This window comes from Mchenga conophoros, linkage group LG6 (genome assembly GCF_057382185.1).
Source record: "Mchenga conophoros isolate Kocher_MC1m ecotype Shallow Benthic linkage group LG6, M_conophoros_male_GT1.1, whole genome shotgun sequence".
NCBI lineage: Eukaryota > Metazoa > Chordata > Actinopteri > Cichliformes > Cichlidae > Mchenga > Mchenga conophoros.
Genome location: NC_140531.1, coordinates 41,484,731 through 41,504,904, shown reverse-complemented (window position 1 = coordinate 41,504,904; position 20,174 = coordinate 41,484,731). Strand labels below are relative to the sequence as shown.

Sequence of the window (20,174 nt, the reverse complement as noted above, 5' to 3'; positions counted from 1 at the left end):
TTTTTTCCTGTTGGACGATTCAGCTGTTACATTCTCGTGAACAATACTTTACATATTTACAGGACATACTGAGCAGCATCTGATTACTGATAGTCCAAACTCCTGTGCCACAATCTATTTTTCAACATGATGTTTTACTTGCTTCCCATATACACAGCAGCTACTGCCCCGCTCTCTAATTAGTGAACATGCAGGGCTACGTTTTCTGTAAAAATAGTTCCCTCAGAGAAATGGAAATTCTTTGAACATCTTCCAGATTGTCACAGTGGGTTCCCACTGAATAACCCTCCAATGTATTTAATGATAAGATGTGAAAAAACTGACGGAGTACAACAAAGAAAACTGAACTTATTTGCTGCTCTTTTTTTAGTGTCAAAGATAAAGTGCTATAGCTTTACATTTGTTCCTTTTTGTATAGTTAGTGTTGGCTCATGAGACTGTAGGATGTCTCTGTGCCTTCAGTGTGATGCGTGGCTAGTCTGTGTCTTTGTGTCAATGAAATGACGCTGCTTCCATTTTTCTATCTGTCCTCCTTTGTTATATAGTATAAAAAGTCTACACAGGCTTTGTTTTTTTGCACCCTTGCTTGCACCGTGATAAGCGCTAACCTCCAGTGCAGGCTTCACGGCCAGCCAGATAGCGTTTGCTTCGCTTGACTTCCTCCAGAACTGGCTCGAGAGACAGATGCACTACGGGAAAGAAAAACGGGCAAATAGGAAATCTTAATGGTTGCTGTCCTGCGTGAAAAAAGCCAAAAATAACCCGATGCAAATGGAGATTATTAATAACATTGAAGCTTTGTTTCTATAAAACCAAGCGCTTTGAAGAGAGGAAATTATCCCTGTGCGTGTTTAAGATGATGTAGATTTCCTTCTGAATCTGCAGATATTTTTAGAGTCTAATTAGGTGTTGAAATGATGTCATAGTGTACACCTTGGAAATGTCTTTGTCCAGCAAACAACATCCTGGGATGCTTCAAAGAGGATGAAAAAGATGCCAAGAGATACTTGAAAATGCTGCTTGATTTGAATCTTACAAACTGTCGCTGCTTTATTTATTTACTTCTTAGATGAATTATCTGACAGCACAGTCATCATTCAAAATGGCAGGAAATGTTACACTCAGCCAGCTAATGGCAAAAGCAGCAAAAAGTAATGCAAGCAAAAGAAATTGGTATATTTCAGGATTTCCATATCACCTGTGCCAGAATATTTTTGCTTCTGACAAATTATTAATCCTTTCTGAAGCATTTCTCTAGAATAAACCGTGGATCCAGAAGGGCTGTGGTTCTGCGAGCATTTGCAGCTGCTTCACAGACTGTGGTTGTTATGGTAACGTTTCTATCTTAAGTCTTTGAAGCTGAGGTGGGATATAGTGTGCTCGTGTGAAATAGCAGCACCTAAAACTTTCCTTTTGCTTCTTCGGGAGGGGGGGGATGCACAGCATATATGACAGGTTTATCTCAGTGTGTGGGAAAGGTTATTCCTTCCACAGTTTCAAAGTCCAGCTGAGGTGATAAAGCAGATATGCTCACAGTCTCTCCCCCCGTGCAGACTGCTTGATTGGTTTATCAATTGACCTTTATGCCACCTTGTAGCGCCACATTGATCCTGGCTTGTTTGAATGCCGTGTTTCCTGCTCAAGCTGAAACTTTTTGTACCAGGAAATGCAAAAGGACCCAGTGAAGAGCATAATCTCAAGTACCGCATGAAAAGTAGACCTTTAAATGCAAATATAGAAGGAAAAACAACATAGATATTATAGGTGCAGCTTTCTCAGGAAAATGCAACAATGCAAAATATGTCATTGGGGTTGCACATGAGCCTGACGATCACTCTTCTACACATTTTCAACCGATCAAATATTCTGATGTGGGCAAAGCCCGCTGCCCCCCCCCCAAATTTTTAAAACCCTACAGAAGTGAAATGCTCCTATATATCCATCAGTTTGTATTAAAAATAATTACTGGGATGAAAGGTCAATGAAAACTGAGTTTGAGCATAAAAATCACAAGTATGAACCAAAATATATGTAGAATATTTACAACCTGTCCAATTAGATGATATTCTGTCTGTAGGCTTTTCACTAAGGACACACACACACACACACACACACACACACACACACACACGATATGCTGGTATTAAAAAAAAAAAGTATTTATTGATCACTGCAGCTTTAAAGATCAATTAGCTGTCATCTTACACAGCGAGTGCCTAATGAGTGCATAGTGATTAATCAAATTTGAAGCCGAATGTTAGAAAATTGATTAGGAATGACTTTAAAGAGCAACAACGATATGAAGGAATGAAGAGGTGTTTTAAGTAGCACACTAAATTCACAGCCATCACTACAGTTTGACAAGCACTACATTTAAAGTGATTTTAATTAGGCATTCTGTCTATATACATCTCAAAGGCAATGCCTGTCTGCTCGGCTCAGAACAATCAGCGAGAAAACAGAAGGAGGAAAGAAAACAAAGCAGACATGGAAAAGTAAAAGAAATGGGTGGGAGTGGTGTTGGTGGGGCAATCTGGATGTGAGATAAGACAGAAAAGATGAGAGTGAAGGTGAGTAGCAGACTCTTGGGCACATTAGGAAGGGAATATGAGAAACTACTGGGAGAATAAAGATAAGAGGTATGGGCAAGAGGGGTAAGTAAAACCACGGAAGAACAGTGCAGATAAACAGAGATAAAGGGGCTTTAGTTTGGAGGAAAACACAAAGATTCGGCTGGTGAGGAAGAAGAGTCAAGAGAAAGACACAAGAAGGATAGAATAAATGAGAAAAGAGAAAGAGGAGGGGAGAAATGATTCAGTGTGCAGTGGAGACAGGAAGCATGAGAGGCAACATGACAGAGAAGGAGACAGAGCTGCGAGGGAGCAGAGTGAGTGATGTCCAGAAGGGGCACAGTAACACAGTCTTCTCCCCGACGTGGCCTTGATGAAACTACAACACATCAACAGCTACAGCATACTCTAGTGGTCTGCATTTACATAAGCAAACAACTCATTTTACATCCTAATTCCCTTCCTTTCATCCACTGCTGCCCTTCATCGCCAAAGTGCTGCATGTATTTAATTTGTGCCTAATACTGATTAGATAATTGCAAAATTCAGAGGGGAGCCTCAGCAGAAACCTTGGTTTCTTTGCTGTTATACTGGGATGGATGTTAAGACCCTTTAGCCTTGAACAGATTTGAGTGTTTTCCTTGTTCTCTTTGTAGCCAGCGCTTTCAGGTGCATAATGATGGATTTGTGTGCTCTACATGCACATGTGGTATTAGCCTTGCCTGCACTGCATGGTACAAATAGAGGCAGAGTCAGATACTAAAGGTGCGTCTAACGTCGGTTCAAGTGCATTCCTTCTCACATTATTTCAGGCCGATGTGGAGGTCTGGCACTGTAGCAGTTCTGAGATGGCTCAAGGCTTTCTGCCACACGTCTGACTTGACTTCCAGAAACCGTGTACAGATGCTGAAACCGTTAAAGCCAGTGACTCACCTACAACTCACAGAAATAAGAATTGGAATTAAAAGAAATGGATATTAAAATAGGTCAAAACATTTAGCTGTCGTGTTACGGCTGTGGCAGGCAGAGTTAGGTCTCAAACACACGGTTCAAACAAAAGGTTCGACTGAAAAAGGCAAAAACGCAGAATATTACAACAGAGAAAAACAAAACCAACACTGGAAACTAGGAAACACAGAGCTAGGAGTTATCAGGAAACACAGAGGAAACCCAGAGCAATGAGGCAGTATGACACGACAACGAACAGAGGAAAACACAGGGCTTAAATACACAAGTCAGTAACGAGTGAGTAAAGGAAACAGTAAGGCAACACAGCTGGGACTAATCAGACATAACGAGACGAGGAGAAAGCAGAACTGAATACACTGAACACAGGACAAGGAACTATCAAAATAAAACAGGAAACATGAGACCATCACAAAGGCAGGGCAGGGGTGGGCAACTCCAGGCCTCGAGGGCCGGTGTCCTGCAGGCTTTAGTAAGTAAGTAAGTAAAATTTTATTTATATAGCACATTTCTAGATAAGAGATCACAAAGTGCTTTACAAGGTATAGGCACAGATTAAAAAGACAAAATACAGTCAAAAGTTAACAAAATGCAATTTTAAAAAGATGTGTTTTTAGCTGTTTTTTAAAAGTAATCAGTGAATCAGCAGATCTTAAGCTCTGAGGAAGAGAATTCCACAGTCTGGCGGCCACAGTAGCAAAAGCTCGATCACCCCTAGTTTTCAGTCTCGTATACTTAATAACAAGTAGGCCCTGACCACAAGACCTCAGAGACCTACTAGGGGCATAGGGCTGTAAGAGTTTAGATGTGTCCTTGATCCAACACAGTTGATTCAAATGGCTAAATGGCTTCCTCAACTTGTCCTGTAGTTCTCCAGAGGCCTGGTAACGAACTAATCATGTGATTCAGGTGTGTTGACTCAGGGTGAAATCTAAAACCAGCAGGACACCGGCCCTCCAGGCCGCAGAGGGAATATGAAACAAAGAGACAAGATGTCTGTGAAAGGTCTCAGTCATCCAGGTCATCGCAGCCTAAGGTTCCCATAGTCCTTAAAATCTGGGACTGTCCATCAGTTGCTCTTAAAACTGAAGAAGCTTCTCGGATGAGAGGTGAAACGTCTTAAAGAATCCAGACGCTTTTCTTTCCAAGCTCCTTAGACCACGGAGACAAGAGTAACTAAACGTGGAACACGGGGAAGGCACAGTGAGAGAAAACTAGAGACTAGAAACTAAGAGTATAACACACTGAGGCAAATAGGGAGAACATGAATGACACTAAGAATATTAATCCAGGACCTGAAACACAAATACTGGGTCGTGATGTTGGGTTTATGAATGAGTGTAATACTGTCTGTTCAAAGTTGAGTTTTTTTTCCCCATATTTTCTCAATAGAAGTAGTTTTTTCTACAGAAGACGATAAAGAAAAGAAGGTTATTGATTACCATCAACATTGATTACCATAGCTGTCGTATGTTAACTTCCATAACTTCCAAGACTTTAACTGAACAAACACACACACATCCACACATGTGCAATAACACTAAGTGCAATAATCTTTTCTGGCATTGTTGTATTTTTACTCAGTTGTGTATATAGCATTCGTATTCTATTTTTATCTTATTGTATATTTTTATTCTATTTTATTCTACTGTATATAGTATATTATTTTATTCTATTCTGTACAGCTGTGTACTGTATTTATTCTTATTGTATTCTAATTTTTGCGTCATAACTTTTGCACTGTCCACTTCCTGCTGTGACAAAACAAATTTCCCACGTGTGGGACTAATAAAGGTTATCTTATCTTATATGACAATCTGAAAATGATCTATTGGCTGTACTTGTGACCTGATCCATTGACCAGAGGGGTGAGTCTACAGATACTCGTCCATAGTGCCCAGCCTGCTCTGTCATTAGCGGGATAACAAAAGCTAAACATGACATTTGGGGCCAGATACTCTCCATTGTTGCCCCACGTCTTTATTTCAACTCTGTCTCCATTTATGGCCCATACACTGTATTTATCCACTTACCATTAAGTCGATGGCTTCATTTTCTGCCACAGTCATTCCAAATTGCGACAAAGAATTCAGTGTTTTTTTGTTTTCTTTAGCTCAGCCTTGATGTCAAGTTGTAGTTCTGATGCTACCAGATGATATTGTGTCTCATAAACAGCTCTCACCAATTGACAACGTAATTGCTCAGCCGTTGACATGCTACTGAGAGGCGGGGTAGCTTAATCACTTCTAGATAATGATCGGTTTCAGCTGCCATTTTAGTGTCGACCATCCCGACGTTTGTTTGCAGACTAAAAGCTTGTTTTCAGATGTGTGAGGCTGTCAATACTGGAGTACCATGACATTTTGAAATCAAAGCCACAGAGAGCTTTTTGTTCCAACTGCAGCGAACAAAACTGATGTCTTTGAAACAGTTTGAGCCAAAGTACAAAAATGTCTGAAGAGCTGTTTGTTGGAAGTTGCACGTGGTTTGGAAGCAGATTCCATGTGAAATCTTTTGTTTTGCTTTAATCTGTTACTTTGATGCCAGTCCCAAGTTTCTGGGAAGTGTTAAAAAGCACAATTAAGAAAATGATATAAATTGTTTGCAGGGGAAAGATCAAATCTCGAATGTTGTCTGTTTATTTTCATTTGCTGTTCTTATTTTCAGAAAGGTTGGTTTAGGTAAACTAAAAAAGGCAAGTTGAACCCACCGTGTCTTCCTTACGATGAGTCCAATGTAGATGCCAGCAGCGTTAGCTTTACCATTCCTTGTAATTACTACATTCAGCACGAATGAACACACACGCACTGCTATTTATAGAACGTCAGGTTTAATTTAGACTTGATATGCTGCCTTGTGTTTTTACCTGACATCGAAGGTGACGGCTCTTCAGGTCACGATCATAATTAATCTATTGCTCCGCAAACGCTTGAGATTTTCTCAGAAAAGCAATTAATAGCATCATTGGCATGCTATGAGCTGAGCCAAAATTCAAGACTGTGTTTGGAACTTTGACTCTGTGGATGACGAAAGGGGGACATTTAGTTCTGCTAATAATATGTTTTCACCACAGTTGGTTAATTGCTGAGGCAACAAGGCAAATCCAAAGGTAATGTGACTGACATTTTGATTCTATAAGCACGTCAGCTGGGGACTCACGAGGGGAGAGTGCACTTCAAATACAGACACCCTGTCAAACGTTTCTCAAGCCTGCTGCGGTTTTGTCCTTCCAATACACCCGGCGCCTCAACAAAGACCGTGAACGCTCGCGAGCAAGTGTGTAAATAAACAGTGACTGGTGTTTTTTGAAATCCACATGCTATTCTTATCCTGGGCTGAGGCTTAATGCATTAAACATTTTTTTTAACTCTCTTTAACGCTGGCTGAAAAGATGTTTTTGAGACACATAGCAAGATTTGCTTTAGAAATATTTGAAAGGACAAAAGTACTTTCTTTGTTTGTTTGTTTTTTCTGCCAGTTGTTCAATGTGAATTTCAAATTCAGACTGTCATGTGGTGATGAGACAACTCGTGTCTGTGTGTGTCACCCCCCCAAGCGGACACAGCCACACATCTCAGAAGCACAAAGCCCACAGAAGCACGAGCATGCAGAGATCTATGCATGTCTAGAGTGGGAAGCATGAGTGCTCTTCTAACAAAGATAATCATGTTAATGCACACAAAGACCAAGTTTTGCGATGTTGTGGAGCCGAATGGCAGGAATCCATCTTCTTCCTATGCAGCACTGGCCTCTCACTGGACTGCAATCTTGTTTGGCCTGAACTGTATGTTCGCATTGTTAGTAGGAGGACCCCTTGGGCATGTGGCACATCTTCACACAAGCTCCATCCAAGGACTCTGGTGAGCGACTGGCTCGTTCATAGGGCTTGTGGGGAGCGTGAGGCTCGGCCAGAGGTGGAAAGGTCCTTGAAGTCTGCGGGCCTCACGAGCTTCACGAACACAAGTACTACAGGAGGTCAGGGGAGCCAAGAAACTGGTTCTTTACTAAGTTCTGCTTATCTAGCCTCAATTGCTGACTTCTGTCAAAAGAGTCAAGGCCACACCTCCTTCACCCCCTCCCAGCCAAATGACTCAAGTCAGGCCTGTCAGGTTGCTTTAAACAAGCAGAAGCTTGTTGCAGGGAGGGGAATGCTAACAAGAGACATGGATGCTAATGAGAAGGAGCAATAGTCATTTAGTCAGAAGGAAAACAGTACAGCTACGAAAAACACGTGTGCTGACGGGTGAAAGTAGCATCTTATTATGTAAAAGGAGCTTGGCTCCCGGTGAGGTCGGGTCAAGTGTGTGATAAATCCAAGACAATTGCAGGAGCTCGCTCTCCTATGAAAGAAATCTTTTGACTGCGTTCTGTAACCCAGAGGTGAGCATAAGTAGAGGGACCAGATGGTTAAGTATAATGAACAGTGTTTTTTCCTCCTCTGACATTACAGCCCAGCTGTCCCTGAGCAACAGATTTATGATCCTTTACTCTAGCGTGGAGTATCACAGCTGACCACTGATCCTGTCACAGCAAACTAGTCCTTCATCTTGCGATGTGCTCTGAGGACTCGCACAGTGCTTATCATAGTGCCCTGCCTGCTGATTATCTCTCCAAAAGAGCCCAGACCAAAGCTGTGAACACAGAGACTGTTGGATCAGACTTTTCCACAGGGGCAAGAATGTCAGCGTGCTCCATCAAGTTTGAAGTTTGAAAGTGGCAAACACCGCTAATTATGCAAAGCACTACCTAGCAACATGCTAACACTTCCAGGGCCTTGTAGTCTTTTCCTAACCAGTGTTGCAGAGTATTCAAAATACCATAAATGTTTTTTTTTTTTTTACAGTATGTACCTTTTGAGGGAAGAAAGACCTTTCAGCAATCACCTCAGGGATGCTTCTTGTGTTAAAACTTATTGATTTTTGGGGTCATAAATGATGGGATCATAAGGCTTACAACTGGAGAATAGCTCTTTGAAAAGGAGGCCCTTTTAATCTCTGCATTAATTTTTCACCACAGGTGACAGCAGCTTAAGCTTGATAGGCTAGACAGTCTTCTCCTCTGCGACATCTCTAGGGATCCTGAGGTGTGCTCAACCCAGACAGGGCACATTATAACTGCGGCATGTAGTGGTTCTTCTCTGGGGTCTTCTGTCAGTTTGATTTCAAAATAATATCTTTCACAGTGATAACATTCTCTTGTTTGATATCATTAAAAAAGCTAAAGCTACTTAAATCTGCATCTTTTTCTTTGAATGTACTTGGAATTACAGTGGGGCAAAAAAGTATTTAGTCAGCCACCGATTGTGCAAGTTCCCCCACTTAAAATGATGACAGAGGTCAGTAATTTGCACCAGAGGTACACTTCAACTGTGAGAGACAGAATGTGAAAGAAAAATCCATGAATCCACATGGTAGGATTTGTAAAGAATTTATTCGTAAATCAGGGTGGAAAATAAGTATTCGGTCAATAACAAAAATACAACTCAATACTTTGTAACATAACCTTTATTGGCAATAACAGAGGTCAAACGTTTACTATAGGTCTTTACCAGGTTTGCACACACAGTAGCTGGTATTTTGGCCCATTCCTCCATGCAGATCTTCTCGAGAGCAGTGATGTTTTGGGGCTGTCGCCGAGCAACACGGACTTTCAACTCCCGCCACAGATTTTCTATGGGGTTGAGGTCTGGAGACTGGCTAGGCCACTCCAGGACTTTCAAATGCTTCTTACGGAGCCACTCCTTTGTTGCCCGGGCGGTGTGTTTTGGATCATTGTCATGTTGGAAGACCCAGCCTCGTTTCATCTTCAAAGTTCTCACTGATGGAAGGAGGTTTTGGCTCAAAATCTCACGATACATGGCCCCATTCATTCTGTCCTTAACACGGATCAGTCGTCCTGTCCCCTTGGCAGAAAAACAGCCCCATAGCATGATGTTTCCACCCCCATGCTTCACAGTAGGTATGGTGTTCTTGGGATGCAACTCAGTATTCTTCTTCCTCCAAACACGACGAGTTGAGTTTATACCAAAAAGTTCTACTTTGGTTTCATCTGACCACATGACATTCTCCCAATCCTCTGCTGTATCATCCATGTGCTCTCTGGCAAACTTCAGACGGGCCTGGACATGCACTGGCTTCAGCAGCGGAACACGTCTGGCACTGCGGGATTTGATTCCCTGCCGTTGTAGTGTGTTACTGATGGTGACCTTTGTTACTTTGGTCCCAGCTCTCTGCAGGTCATTCACCAGGTCCCCCCGTGTGGTTCTGGGATCTTTGCTCACCGTTCTCATGATCTTTTTGACCCCACGGGATGAGATCTTGCGTGGAGCCCCAGATCGAGGGAGATTATCAGTGGTCTTGTATGTCTTCCATTTTCTGATGATTGCTCCCACAGTTGATTTTTTCACACCAAGCTGCTTGCCTATTGTAGATTCACTCTTCCCAGTCTGGTGCAGGTCTACAATACTTTTCCTGGTGTCCTTCGAAAGCTCTTTGGTCTTGGCCATGGCGGAGTTTGGAGTCTGACTGTTTGAGGCTGTGGACAGGTGTCTTTTATACAGATGATGAGTTCAAACAGGTGCCATTCATACAGGTAACGAGTGGGGGACAGAAAAGCTTCTTACAGAAGACGTTACAGGTCTGTGAGAGCCAGAGATTTTCCTTGTTTGAGGTGACCAAATACTTATTTTCCACCCTGATTTACGAATAAATTCTTTACAAATCCTACCTTGTGGATTCATGGATTGTTTTTTCACATTCTGTCTCTCACAGTTGAAGTGTACCTCTGGTGCAAATTACTGACCTCTGTCATCATTTTAAGTGGGGGAACTTGCACAATCGGTGGCTGACTAAATACTTTTTTGCCCCACTGTATATCAGTAACTACTGACGTAACTAACAACTCTTATAAATGAAACAACTCCAAGCTACAGTGACTTTAATAGCATTGTGATTCATTTTATTTGCATACAATCACTGTGTTTGCAATCAGCAGAGCATTCTGAACAAACTGATGTGTGTCAACACTGGACTTGGAGTGTCCAAGGATCCATCAGCAAAAACTGAATTCAGTAAAAACTCACAGGCAATTGGGGCGACCGTGGCTCAAGGGGTTGGGAAGCGTATCTGTAACTGGAAGGTCGCCAGTTCGATCCCCGGGCTCTCTGTCCTGGTCATTGTGTCCTTGGGCAAGACACTTTACCCTACTGCCTATTGGTGTTGGCCAGAGGGGCCGATGGCGCGATATGGCAGCCTCGTTTCTGTCAGCATCTGTGGCTACAACTGTAGCTGCCTCCACCAGTGTGTGAATGCGAGAGTGAATGAATAGTGGTATTGTAAAGCGCTTTGGGTGCCTTGAAAAGCGCTATATAAATCCAATCCATTATTATTATTATTATTATTATTATTAGTGCTCTGCCTCTTAAGCCATCCTAAATCTGGGATGCTGTATTCATGCATTAGTCGCCATTCTGCTACAGTAAAGAATTCATTAATCGCTTTGTCCGCCTCATAAAAAGATTCTAACAATTACATTCCCTCTTTTTCAGGTGATCCTGATCCTAACCAAGCTGTACGATTTTCATATCGGCAGCGTCACTGAGAGCACACTTTGGAGGTGAGTACAAGAGACTTTATCTATAAAATATTTACAAGTAGATGATAGAGCAGGCCGATATGACCGAAAATATTTATCATGATATACATTTGAAAATTTGCGATAACAATATAACTGACGATATAACTGACACGAGACAAAATACTTTACAACTCCACAACTTTATTAGTGCAAAAAAAAAAAGAAAACACATGAATGTATTTTCACTTAAACAAGCAGCTGTTTTTTTATGTGCATTAAAGTTATATAAAAATGTAACAGTGCAAATTCCTCGCTGACAGTTTAACCAAAAGGCGTTTCCAGTGGAAACTGGCCGACATATCCTCAGCATAACCATGTATAATATCCACAAAACTTAAAAAGAGGTTATATACACACACAATACGGTAACATTATGTTGAAGCACAGTACCTATCACTCCGCGAGGCTCCACCTACGATAGCCGTAATGCTCCGACAATCCATCAAGCGGTGCGGCTTCGTAGCTTAGCAAAGCCGTACTGAAACATTTGACAGATTTTCGAGCGCCGTGCACATAAAATCGTTTCGAGGTCAGTAAACACAACCAGAGTTCATACATAAGGCACACGGGATTATAAGGGGCTCTGTGGATTTTCAGAAAAATCAAAGGATGATTTTAAGTGTGCCGTATTTTCCAAACAATACGGTAATAACGACGGCCCGCTAGCATGCTCTACCAAAAATAGTGCTTTGTTGTGTATCTGACGGACGAAAGCTAAACCAGTTCCACACCAGTGAAGCTGCAGCATTTTTACAAACCAGTTCTGGTTCATCTGTTTCATTCAACGATCCGCTCTCGCTCTTCTCATTCTCCGTTGCCGCCATGATTTTTTCCGCCATGTGCGTATGAAAACAAAGGCACGCGCGTTTGACCCATATTCTATCGCGATATTTCATTTTCTTATCGTTGCCCAACATTATACCGGTATTACCGTGAACAGTATGATATGGCCCAGCCCTAGTAGATGGTTTGAAAGCTGTGGTGTGGAGTCGAAATAGCTCTGTGATGATGTTTTTGGCTATTTGATAGTTTAATATAAGCAGCAGGCAGCTAATCTGAGAAAACACAATTTGTGTTAAAATCACAACACAAACGTTTCTCCGTTCTGGCCCTTTAGTTGTGCCCTTTTACACCTTTGAACCATCAGTGTCACATTTCCCACCCATCTGCGATCCGTCTGTCCTGTCCTCACCTGCTCCTGTGAACACACTGTTCTAGTGTCGTGCACAGTCATACGGGGCACTCAGGTGGAGAAGGTTGTTTGCCATGCTCTTGTTCTGAAATATTATCTGATGTACTCAGCTTCTTCACCCCGACTGGGAATAAAATAAACACGCATACACACAAACTCGTGAGACAAGAGCGCTTGTAAAAAGGAAAAATACACTGAAAAAAGGATGGCTTACACATCCCTCGTGAGCTGAAACTACATCTAGGCTATTTTCAAATCTGGATTGTCATGACGTGTCACATTTTTCAGGAAAACAATGTAAAGGTCCTCTCAGGTAGGTGACCTCGCCAGTTCTGTCAAACTTTCTGCAGATGCCAAATAGGTGTCATAAGAGGAACCGTGTCTGTGGTTTGGAAAACACAGGTGGGACTCCTGGGGATTATTTCTACCACCTGTAGCAATGACTTAACAAAGCAGAACTAACTGTCCCAATTTGCTGATTTTTTTAAACTTGATGTTATCACTGGGTTTTACCAGACTTGATTAAAGCATTCAGGAAACGGACGTATCAAAAAACACACATGATTTAAAATTGGACAACATCTTCTCAGACATGTCCAGATGGCTTCCAGCACAGCTGCTATTTTTAGATCGGTCCGTTGAAATCCCTTCCTGACCTCTTGCACTGTGAACTCTATAATTTCACCACAAACAGCAAACTGGTGCAGAGACCAAACATCAACTTGTGTTTCCAACTGGCCTGAGGTTCTGCACTGTAAATGGAGCTCCCCCGGAGACTGTCAGTGCAGGATGCTACTGTAATATCCTGAGGGGGGTTCAGCAAAACCTGAATGCCTGAAAATAAATAAATCTGAAATGATTTCCACATTTTCTGGGATTCCACCATTTCCCTTGTACGCTTCCTTAAAATGAAAATGAAGTTGAAACGATCACACTGGAGGTGATCCAGTTCCCATTACAGAGGCACAAGTGCAGGGGAACATGGAGCTCTAAAAATGGCAGCCATGCTGAAAGCTGTCCAGAGGTGGATGAGAAAATAACCTTGAGCGGGACATTAACCAAATTTAAAGCATTTACATTTTTTCTTTTTTAAATTTTTATAGGCAAACTGTTTGATCCTGTGTGTGTGTGTGTGTGTGTGTGGGGGGGGGGGAGTCTAATGCACTAAGGGGAACTGAAAACAAGACTCAGAGATGCTAAGTGCTCACTTGGCACATCACACGAGTAACATTGTCTAGGTTTGGGTTTGCTTGCATGTTTTGTGGCCTGCTGCACATGCTCAGTAGTGTTTGCCACAGGTTCATACTACGGCCATACACTTTATATTGTGAAGATGTCATAGAAATGACTTTTGTTGGTACTGAAGAGGTCTTACAGGATGTGTAAGCTCCATGGATTTAGAAAAATGTATGAGCTGTCCCAGTTTGCACTTTAATAGATGCCTCTCTTGTGATTGGCTGTGAGACATATGCATTTTGTTTGTGTAATTTTCAGCACACATTCCTAAATTATAGGCTGGATGCTGACATGAAGTCTATCAAAACTGGGAGACTTGTAGCTCGGCAATGACGTGAAGATGGTAGGATTTAGCTAACGGTATTTTTGCATGTCATTTTATTCTGCGGTAAAAGTGGAACGCCCTAATGGCTGCCTTCACATCGACTGCAAAATAAACCGTTCCAAATGAAAAGTTGTTTGTTCAGAACTCTGAGACATTCAGCTTTCTTCTTCAGCTCAGATTTGCGTTTTGACTCGCCCGTCTCAGCAGAGAGACTGTGCTGAACTTGAGTTCAAACCACAGCAGCTTCGCCTGAAGAGAAACCAGCGATATTCCATCTGTATGCATTTTTCTTTCTTCACAGATTTCAGAGATGACAGTCCTTTAGAGCTGAAAACATTTACACTTCTGAAGTTTGCTTACTCTGTCCAGCTTGAAGTGGTAGTTTGGCTGATAAGTGATGTCTGTGAAGGTTCTCAGTCATCCAAGTCATCGTCATCACTCATCGCTGATAAGTGATGACAAAATGACTGCTACTCATTTCTGACATTTAGACACATTCTGTATAATTTGGATCCTGAGGCAAAACGGAGCAGTGGTTTGGTGTTTGAATAAGTGCAAAGAAAAAGTAGTCCCTTGATATCCTGCGGTAAGCTCGACCACAGAGGCTCTGGCTGCAGATGCTATCGTGTTATCATATGCTACTTACATAATAAAATGATAGTTTTGTGATAAGACCCTACTGTCTGCTGTAGAAGTATAAAACTCCAGTTACATTTTCTTCTGTTTAGTTCTGTACGAAAGCATTGGGGAAAAGGGGACACTGCATTATGTACATAAGGTACAACTTCCTATAGTCTTCATTGCATAAACATCCCCAAACATATGCCCTGTAATAACAGCCACAGATGGCAGAGAGCGAACATAATCTAACCATAGAAGAAGTAAAAAACTGCCATTCCAGCTTAGAGGACACGAGCTTGAATGCTTGTGATTTTTACCGACACCATCTTGGTGCCTTAAAATCAGACCTGACAAGAAAGCGGTGGATCTGACTGAGAAAGCGAGGCCTCGTGCAACCTCCTGCAGTTGTGATTTGTCAGTCACAAGCCAGAAGAGTGTTTACTGAGGCATCACAACAAGCGAGGAGTAGCGTGGGCATCAGGACTATCGTCCTTTGTTAACCAGCCAATTTCTGCACACGCGGTGACTGAACTAATACAAACCTTGACACCGCTGTAGTTAATAGTTGAATTCTATAGGTGAAGATTTATTCAGGTAAAACAACATGAACAAGAAAAGCGTTTGGAGATCAGCATTAATGTCCCCTCACATACCTACAAGCAGTCAGCAGCTAAGAGGAAGCTGAAGAAAGGTACTTCTCGAATCGCTCAACGATGAGAAATCTGCCCGTTTTGTGTCAGCCCACACCCATGATGGGCCTTTCTTGTGCCAGCTAATTGAGATCCCAGCTCTGATACAGTTTGAAGAGGAGTAGCCACGGAGAATGTTTATCACTTTACGGGAAGATGTCCGAAACGGCAAGACTAACGCTGTCTTTTTGCAAAGGTCAAGGCACTGCCAACACCTCAAAGTATCGCCTAGTCAGTCTGTCAATTTTAATGAACACCCTGACCTTAAACAATGAAAGCTGATCACTCTGTCTCTGCATAATTTTCAAAGCAGCCTTCATATGTGCGTGGCGGAGGGGAAAGAAATGAAGGCGAGCTGTTCGCTGTTGACAATAAATCAACTCAGCAAAACAGTTCTTCAAAGTTTTTCAGCCTCTCTCATCTGGTCTCTGGGGTTTTGTCCCTCAGTGGATGAGAATTTATCAAATATGACAAGCCCTGTACTCATTTGCAGGTATTCAGACATGGGTAAATTAACGCCAACAACAAAGTCATATTGTATTTCCCTCCTATCGCCATTTGAATTTGACATTTCCTATACTTGTACTTTTTGCAAAACAAGCCTATGCAGCAGTTGTTTTCTCTGAACTATGCAGTGAGTTTACTGAAGTTGTGCACACGGTGTGGTTCTGAATTACTGAGCTGGAAAGCTTCAGGATGAGCTGATGTTAATCTCTTTTTGTGCCACTGCAAAACACAGTGAAAAAGTCAAGTTTTATGTTGTGCTCAAAGCAGCTCCCACTCGTATATTGTTGTAAATATAAATTAAGGTTTAAGATGTTTAGCGCAAATTACATCCAGTGGACAAAGTATACTTTTAATCATTTCAGCTGACCTCACTCGTGACAGAGTGCCAACTGAGCTGTTACAAGCACTCATTTACTTCCTGGTTCAAAGTCAGCTGCTGTGATTTACTGAGCTGCACACAGGATAAAAGTTTTAAAACGTGTACTTATGTAACAAATACTGTGCATGTGCATAAAAATTAAAAGAGAATATAAATCACATTATTACATAAGCATTAATGCTTACTTACACTTGAGGGTCAGACCAGCTGAGTGAATCAGCTGACCAAATTAATGGTTGCTTACCTGATTAGTGAAGACCTATTATGAATCTTCAGCCGGCCATCTTGGTGTCTTGAATACAGACGCAACGAGGGAGGGTCAACTCTTCCCCCACAGACCTTTGTACCACTAACAGAGGCATCGCCCCCTGCTGGTCATTAGAAAGACTGCAGCCTTTTCACAGTAGCTTCACTTGTCACTCCCAGAAACGTTGCCATATGCACAAAAGTCCTGGGCTACACCTCCACCACATCACTTTGAATTCAGCTGTTTTCATTCCCGTTGTCACACGTGTATAAAAATAAGCACCTAGCCATGCAGCCAGACTTTACGAACATTTGTGAATCTAAATTTCTACAGAGCGATATCGATTCATTAAATTATTTCAACAACCACCAAACAGCTAAAACAGAACATGAGAGCAGGGAAATGGATTCCACCCAAAGGCGTAAACACAAAGCACGAACCCGATGCATCAGAATCTGTGAGATGTCGGCTTTCTCACCCGGCGAGTACACGGACACGCAGTCGGTGCTTAAAGCCGACAGCTCACAGATTCTGAAGCTACATGTTTTGTCTCTCTCCAACCAAAATTCACTGAAGCAGCAGCAAAAGAAGATTCAAACTATGTCATTAATTCCCTCTTATTTTTGCTGTTTTGCTTTCACCACAATAAAAATGACACTTCCTGCACAGCTCTCTCTCTCTCTCTCTCTCTCTGTATTTTTAAGAACTGTTTCCCATCTCAAATCTGTTTTCTGCATCATTCATTCGCTTTTTACACTCCAGTCTATCATTGTGTACAGTGCTGTCGACCGCTGTTCTTTTTTACAAGAAATTGTAACTTTTTAAAATGATGCCAAATTGTATAACGCAGGTGTTAAGATTAGCACAAAAACTGTGTGCTGGGAGCTTCACGGCATGACTTTTTCAGCTAATGTAGGAGTAATGGGATGGCTGTTCAGTGTTTTTGTACATCTCGGGTACCTCTGCGTACTTTTTAAAGTGTCGTTTTGGCTGACAGGTTACCTTCACTTTCTAAATGGGGAGTTTAAGTTAAGATCAGATGACTGGAGATTTTACATGCACCTATTCACAAACTGCATGAGGTCTTAAACTGCATTATTCCTACTTTTATAAATCGCTGATTACAGTTGAGCTCACAATTTTGAGCTGGATAGGCACAAACAATGATGAATGGTTGATTGCAGCTGCTAATATCATCAGGAGTTTGTACTGTGGGGTGTCTATTAGCCATATCTATGGGCCTAATTATAACTGACAAAGGTCATTCAGTGGGATGATTCAAACATTCAAAGAGGCTACAGTTTCTAAATGACAATTCAGAAAAAGAACACAACGCAGCTCCACTTCTAAAATTGAGATGCCAGTAACACTTGTATTAAAGATAATTATTTATGTGGATAACGAGTGGGCCTGCATGTTGACTGATAAGGGTGACAAATTAATTTTATGACAGCTAGATATGCAGCTTTGAGGCTGTGATTGGACTCTGTCTGTCAAATGTTTAAAAATGATGTCACTGAAAATCCACACGCACAACTGGCATTATCATTTGTGCTTCTAGGAGCTTTTTCTGTACGTTTGACAACGTAGTGTTGTGGATGGCCTTAATACTTTTAACTGCCTCACTTTGTCTACAATGAAAATACCTCCCGGCTCAACAATTATTATGTTATCTCTGTGGTCTGAGGTAGTTCAATCAATATCTGTGAAAATGAACAACTTTCTCCCAATAGACCTCTAAATGATAACACCATACCACCAATAAACACGTAGCGACTATCTGACTTTTGTCATTTCATCCTCGGGGGAACAATGCTGTAGTCAGTTCTATTTCATTAGGGAAATTTTCACACCAAACGATGAGGCGTTTGAGTCTAATTATTTTGATTTAATTGGTCTTATTCATGCCTTCAGCAAATTAACGCTGATCTGATAAAACAAAAAAAGAGGCATTCTCTTCTCTCTTTTTTTTGGTCCCCTATTAACATCCTGATTACAGTTGTAATGATGTTTGGTGTGAAGAAATGTTCATTATGTGAATAACTGCCTGAAATTAGTGTCACTGAAAATGACAGTGATTATGAAATATTAGGCAAAAGTTAGATGGTGGGTGTGTGTATGTGTATCACTAGTTGCTTTGCAACGTGGAACACAAAGGTCTAAAGGGGGGCGTCACTAATTTAACAAAAGGTCAGAAATAGTCATGAGAGTAAAGTGTCAAACCCCGTCGTGCTGATAAGAGGAAGCTAGGAATGGTTGTAGAGGAAATATAGGATGGTGTTTGAGCCAAACAGTCGAGTTATATCAACCTCTGTTGCTTCAGTTTGACCTGTCTCTGGTGACTCACATGTACCATGTAAGCGGAAGAACTACTGTAAATCAGTGTAACACCCTTTTAAAAACACGTGCTGGTATAGGATGACTTTGCATCGACATACTGGGGAACATTGGACCTGCACAGGAAACGATGGTTTCTCCAATCCTCAGTGTTTTTGATCTCACCATTTATGTTGATACATCTTGGGTTGTAGCGGTAAATTCCTGTGAAATTAAAAACTAAATGAAATGATTTCCACTCATAATCTGGAAATGGTGGAAAGGGACCGGAAATATTTTCCACCTGTGGTGTGGAAAGCGTTATTGGCGGGGATCCCCTTGTGAAACTACAGGAGACCATCAGAAAGATGAAGAGGGAGAGAGAGATGAGTCTGCATTATCAGTCCCTGGCTACAGACTCCGCCTCTCCCACTGTGCCAAGATGGGGTCACCTGGGGTTGAAGAGTGACATCCTCTCAAATTGCATCATTTTGCTGAGCATGCTCATGGGCTATGTGATATTTCACAGGTCAGTGCCTATAATAAGGGCCTGGCTCTCTCAGAGAGACCCACCTGATGTCTGTGACCTTTTGCAATTGGACTTGGTATTTCCCTCAAAACCTCAGCAGCCAGGGCTCACCAGAACATTTCAGAAGCAATTCCTTGAAAACTGAGCGGATCAAAGTGTTACAGCTACTGTAGGATCTACTAAAACTGAAGAAAAGACTGCCCAGTATGATGGATGAACAACTGCATGCGGTAAATAAAGGATAGTTCAAGCTGGACTGATCCAAGTATTCTGTGGGATGAATAAGGCCATTCCATTTTAAGCCAATCAAATCTGTCAAACCTTTTTAGAGTTAGCTGCGTTTTTGTACAATAGCTTTGGTATATTTTACAAAACCTGAAAAAAGGACATTTTTAAACTATGAAAATGTTCGAGTAATAAGACAAAAATATGTTTTCTCAGCATTTTTGAGCTGTCATAACTTAAGCACACGATACAATCATAAGAGATTTTCAAGGCTGGACAAACACATTTAATCTCTGTTAAACCGACAAACATACCAGTTTGCATCAGCTAAACTTAATATAAGAAGCAAGAAAATCTGTGTTTCAAACATTCATTTTTTTTGTTTTAACGATGCCTATAGGCAATAAATGTTACACCTTTTGAATCATGTTTATTTCCCCTTAAATGCTGCCACATTTGCAAGGAAAACGTGTCTCTGGGTTGAGCAGCATGGGTGGTACCCATGAAAAACTCTGCCAACGCTGCTACTGACTCTTCTTGGAGCTTCTGATTGGCCATCAGGTGCCTGATTGATGCCTAGTTAGCAGCACTTGTGAGCACGGAGCCTGCTGCAGTGGTCAACTGGTGTCTGCTCCATGCATGCCATGTTTGAATAGGGCCACAGGACAACTTCAAGCTGCTGTTCTGCAAACCCAAGGTGTTAACCTCAATCCTGGGATCAAAAACTTAGGTGTGCA

At 41.7% G+C, this 20,174-nt stretch overlaps 1 protein-coding gene across 1 annotated transcript in view; it reads left to right on the top strand.

Annotated features, from left to right (window-relative positions):
- Positions 1-20,174, top strand: part of sorcs3a (sortilin related VPS10 domain containing receptor 3a) — a 240,608-nt gene that overhangs the window by 83,231 nt on the left and 137,203 nt on the right. The window contains exon 2 of the mRNA XM_085278118.1: positions 11,083-11,150. Within this exon, the coding sequence (XP_085134244.1) occupies positions 11,083-11,150 (68 nt within the window). The remainder of the gene's footprint in view (positions 1-11,082; positions 11,151-20,174) is intronic.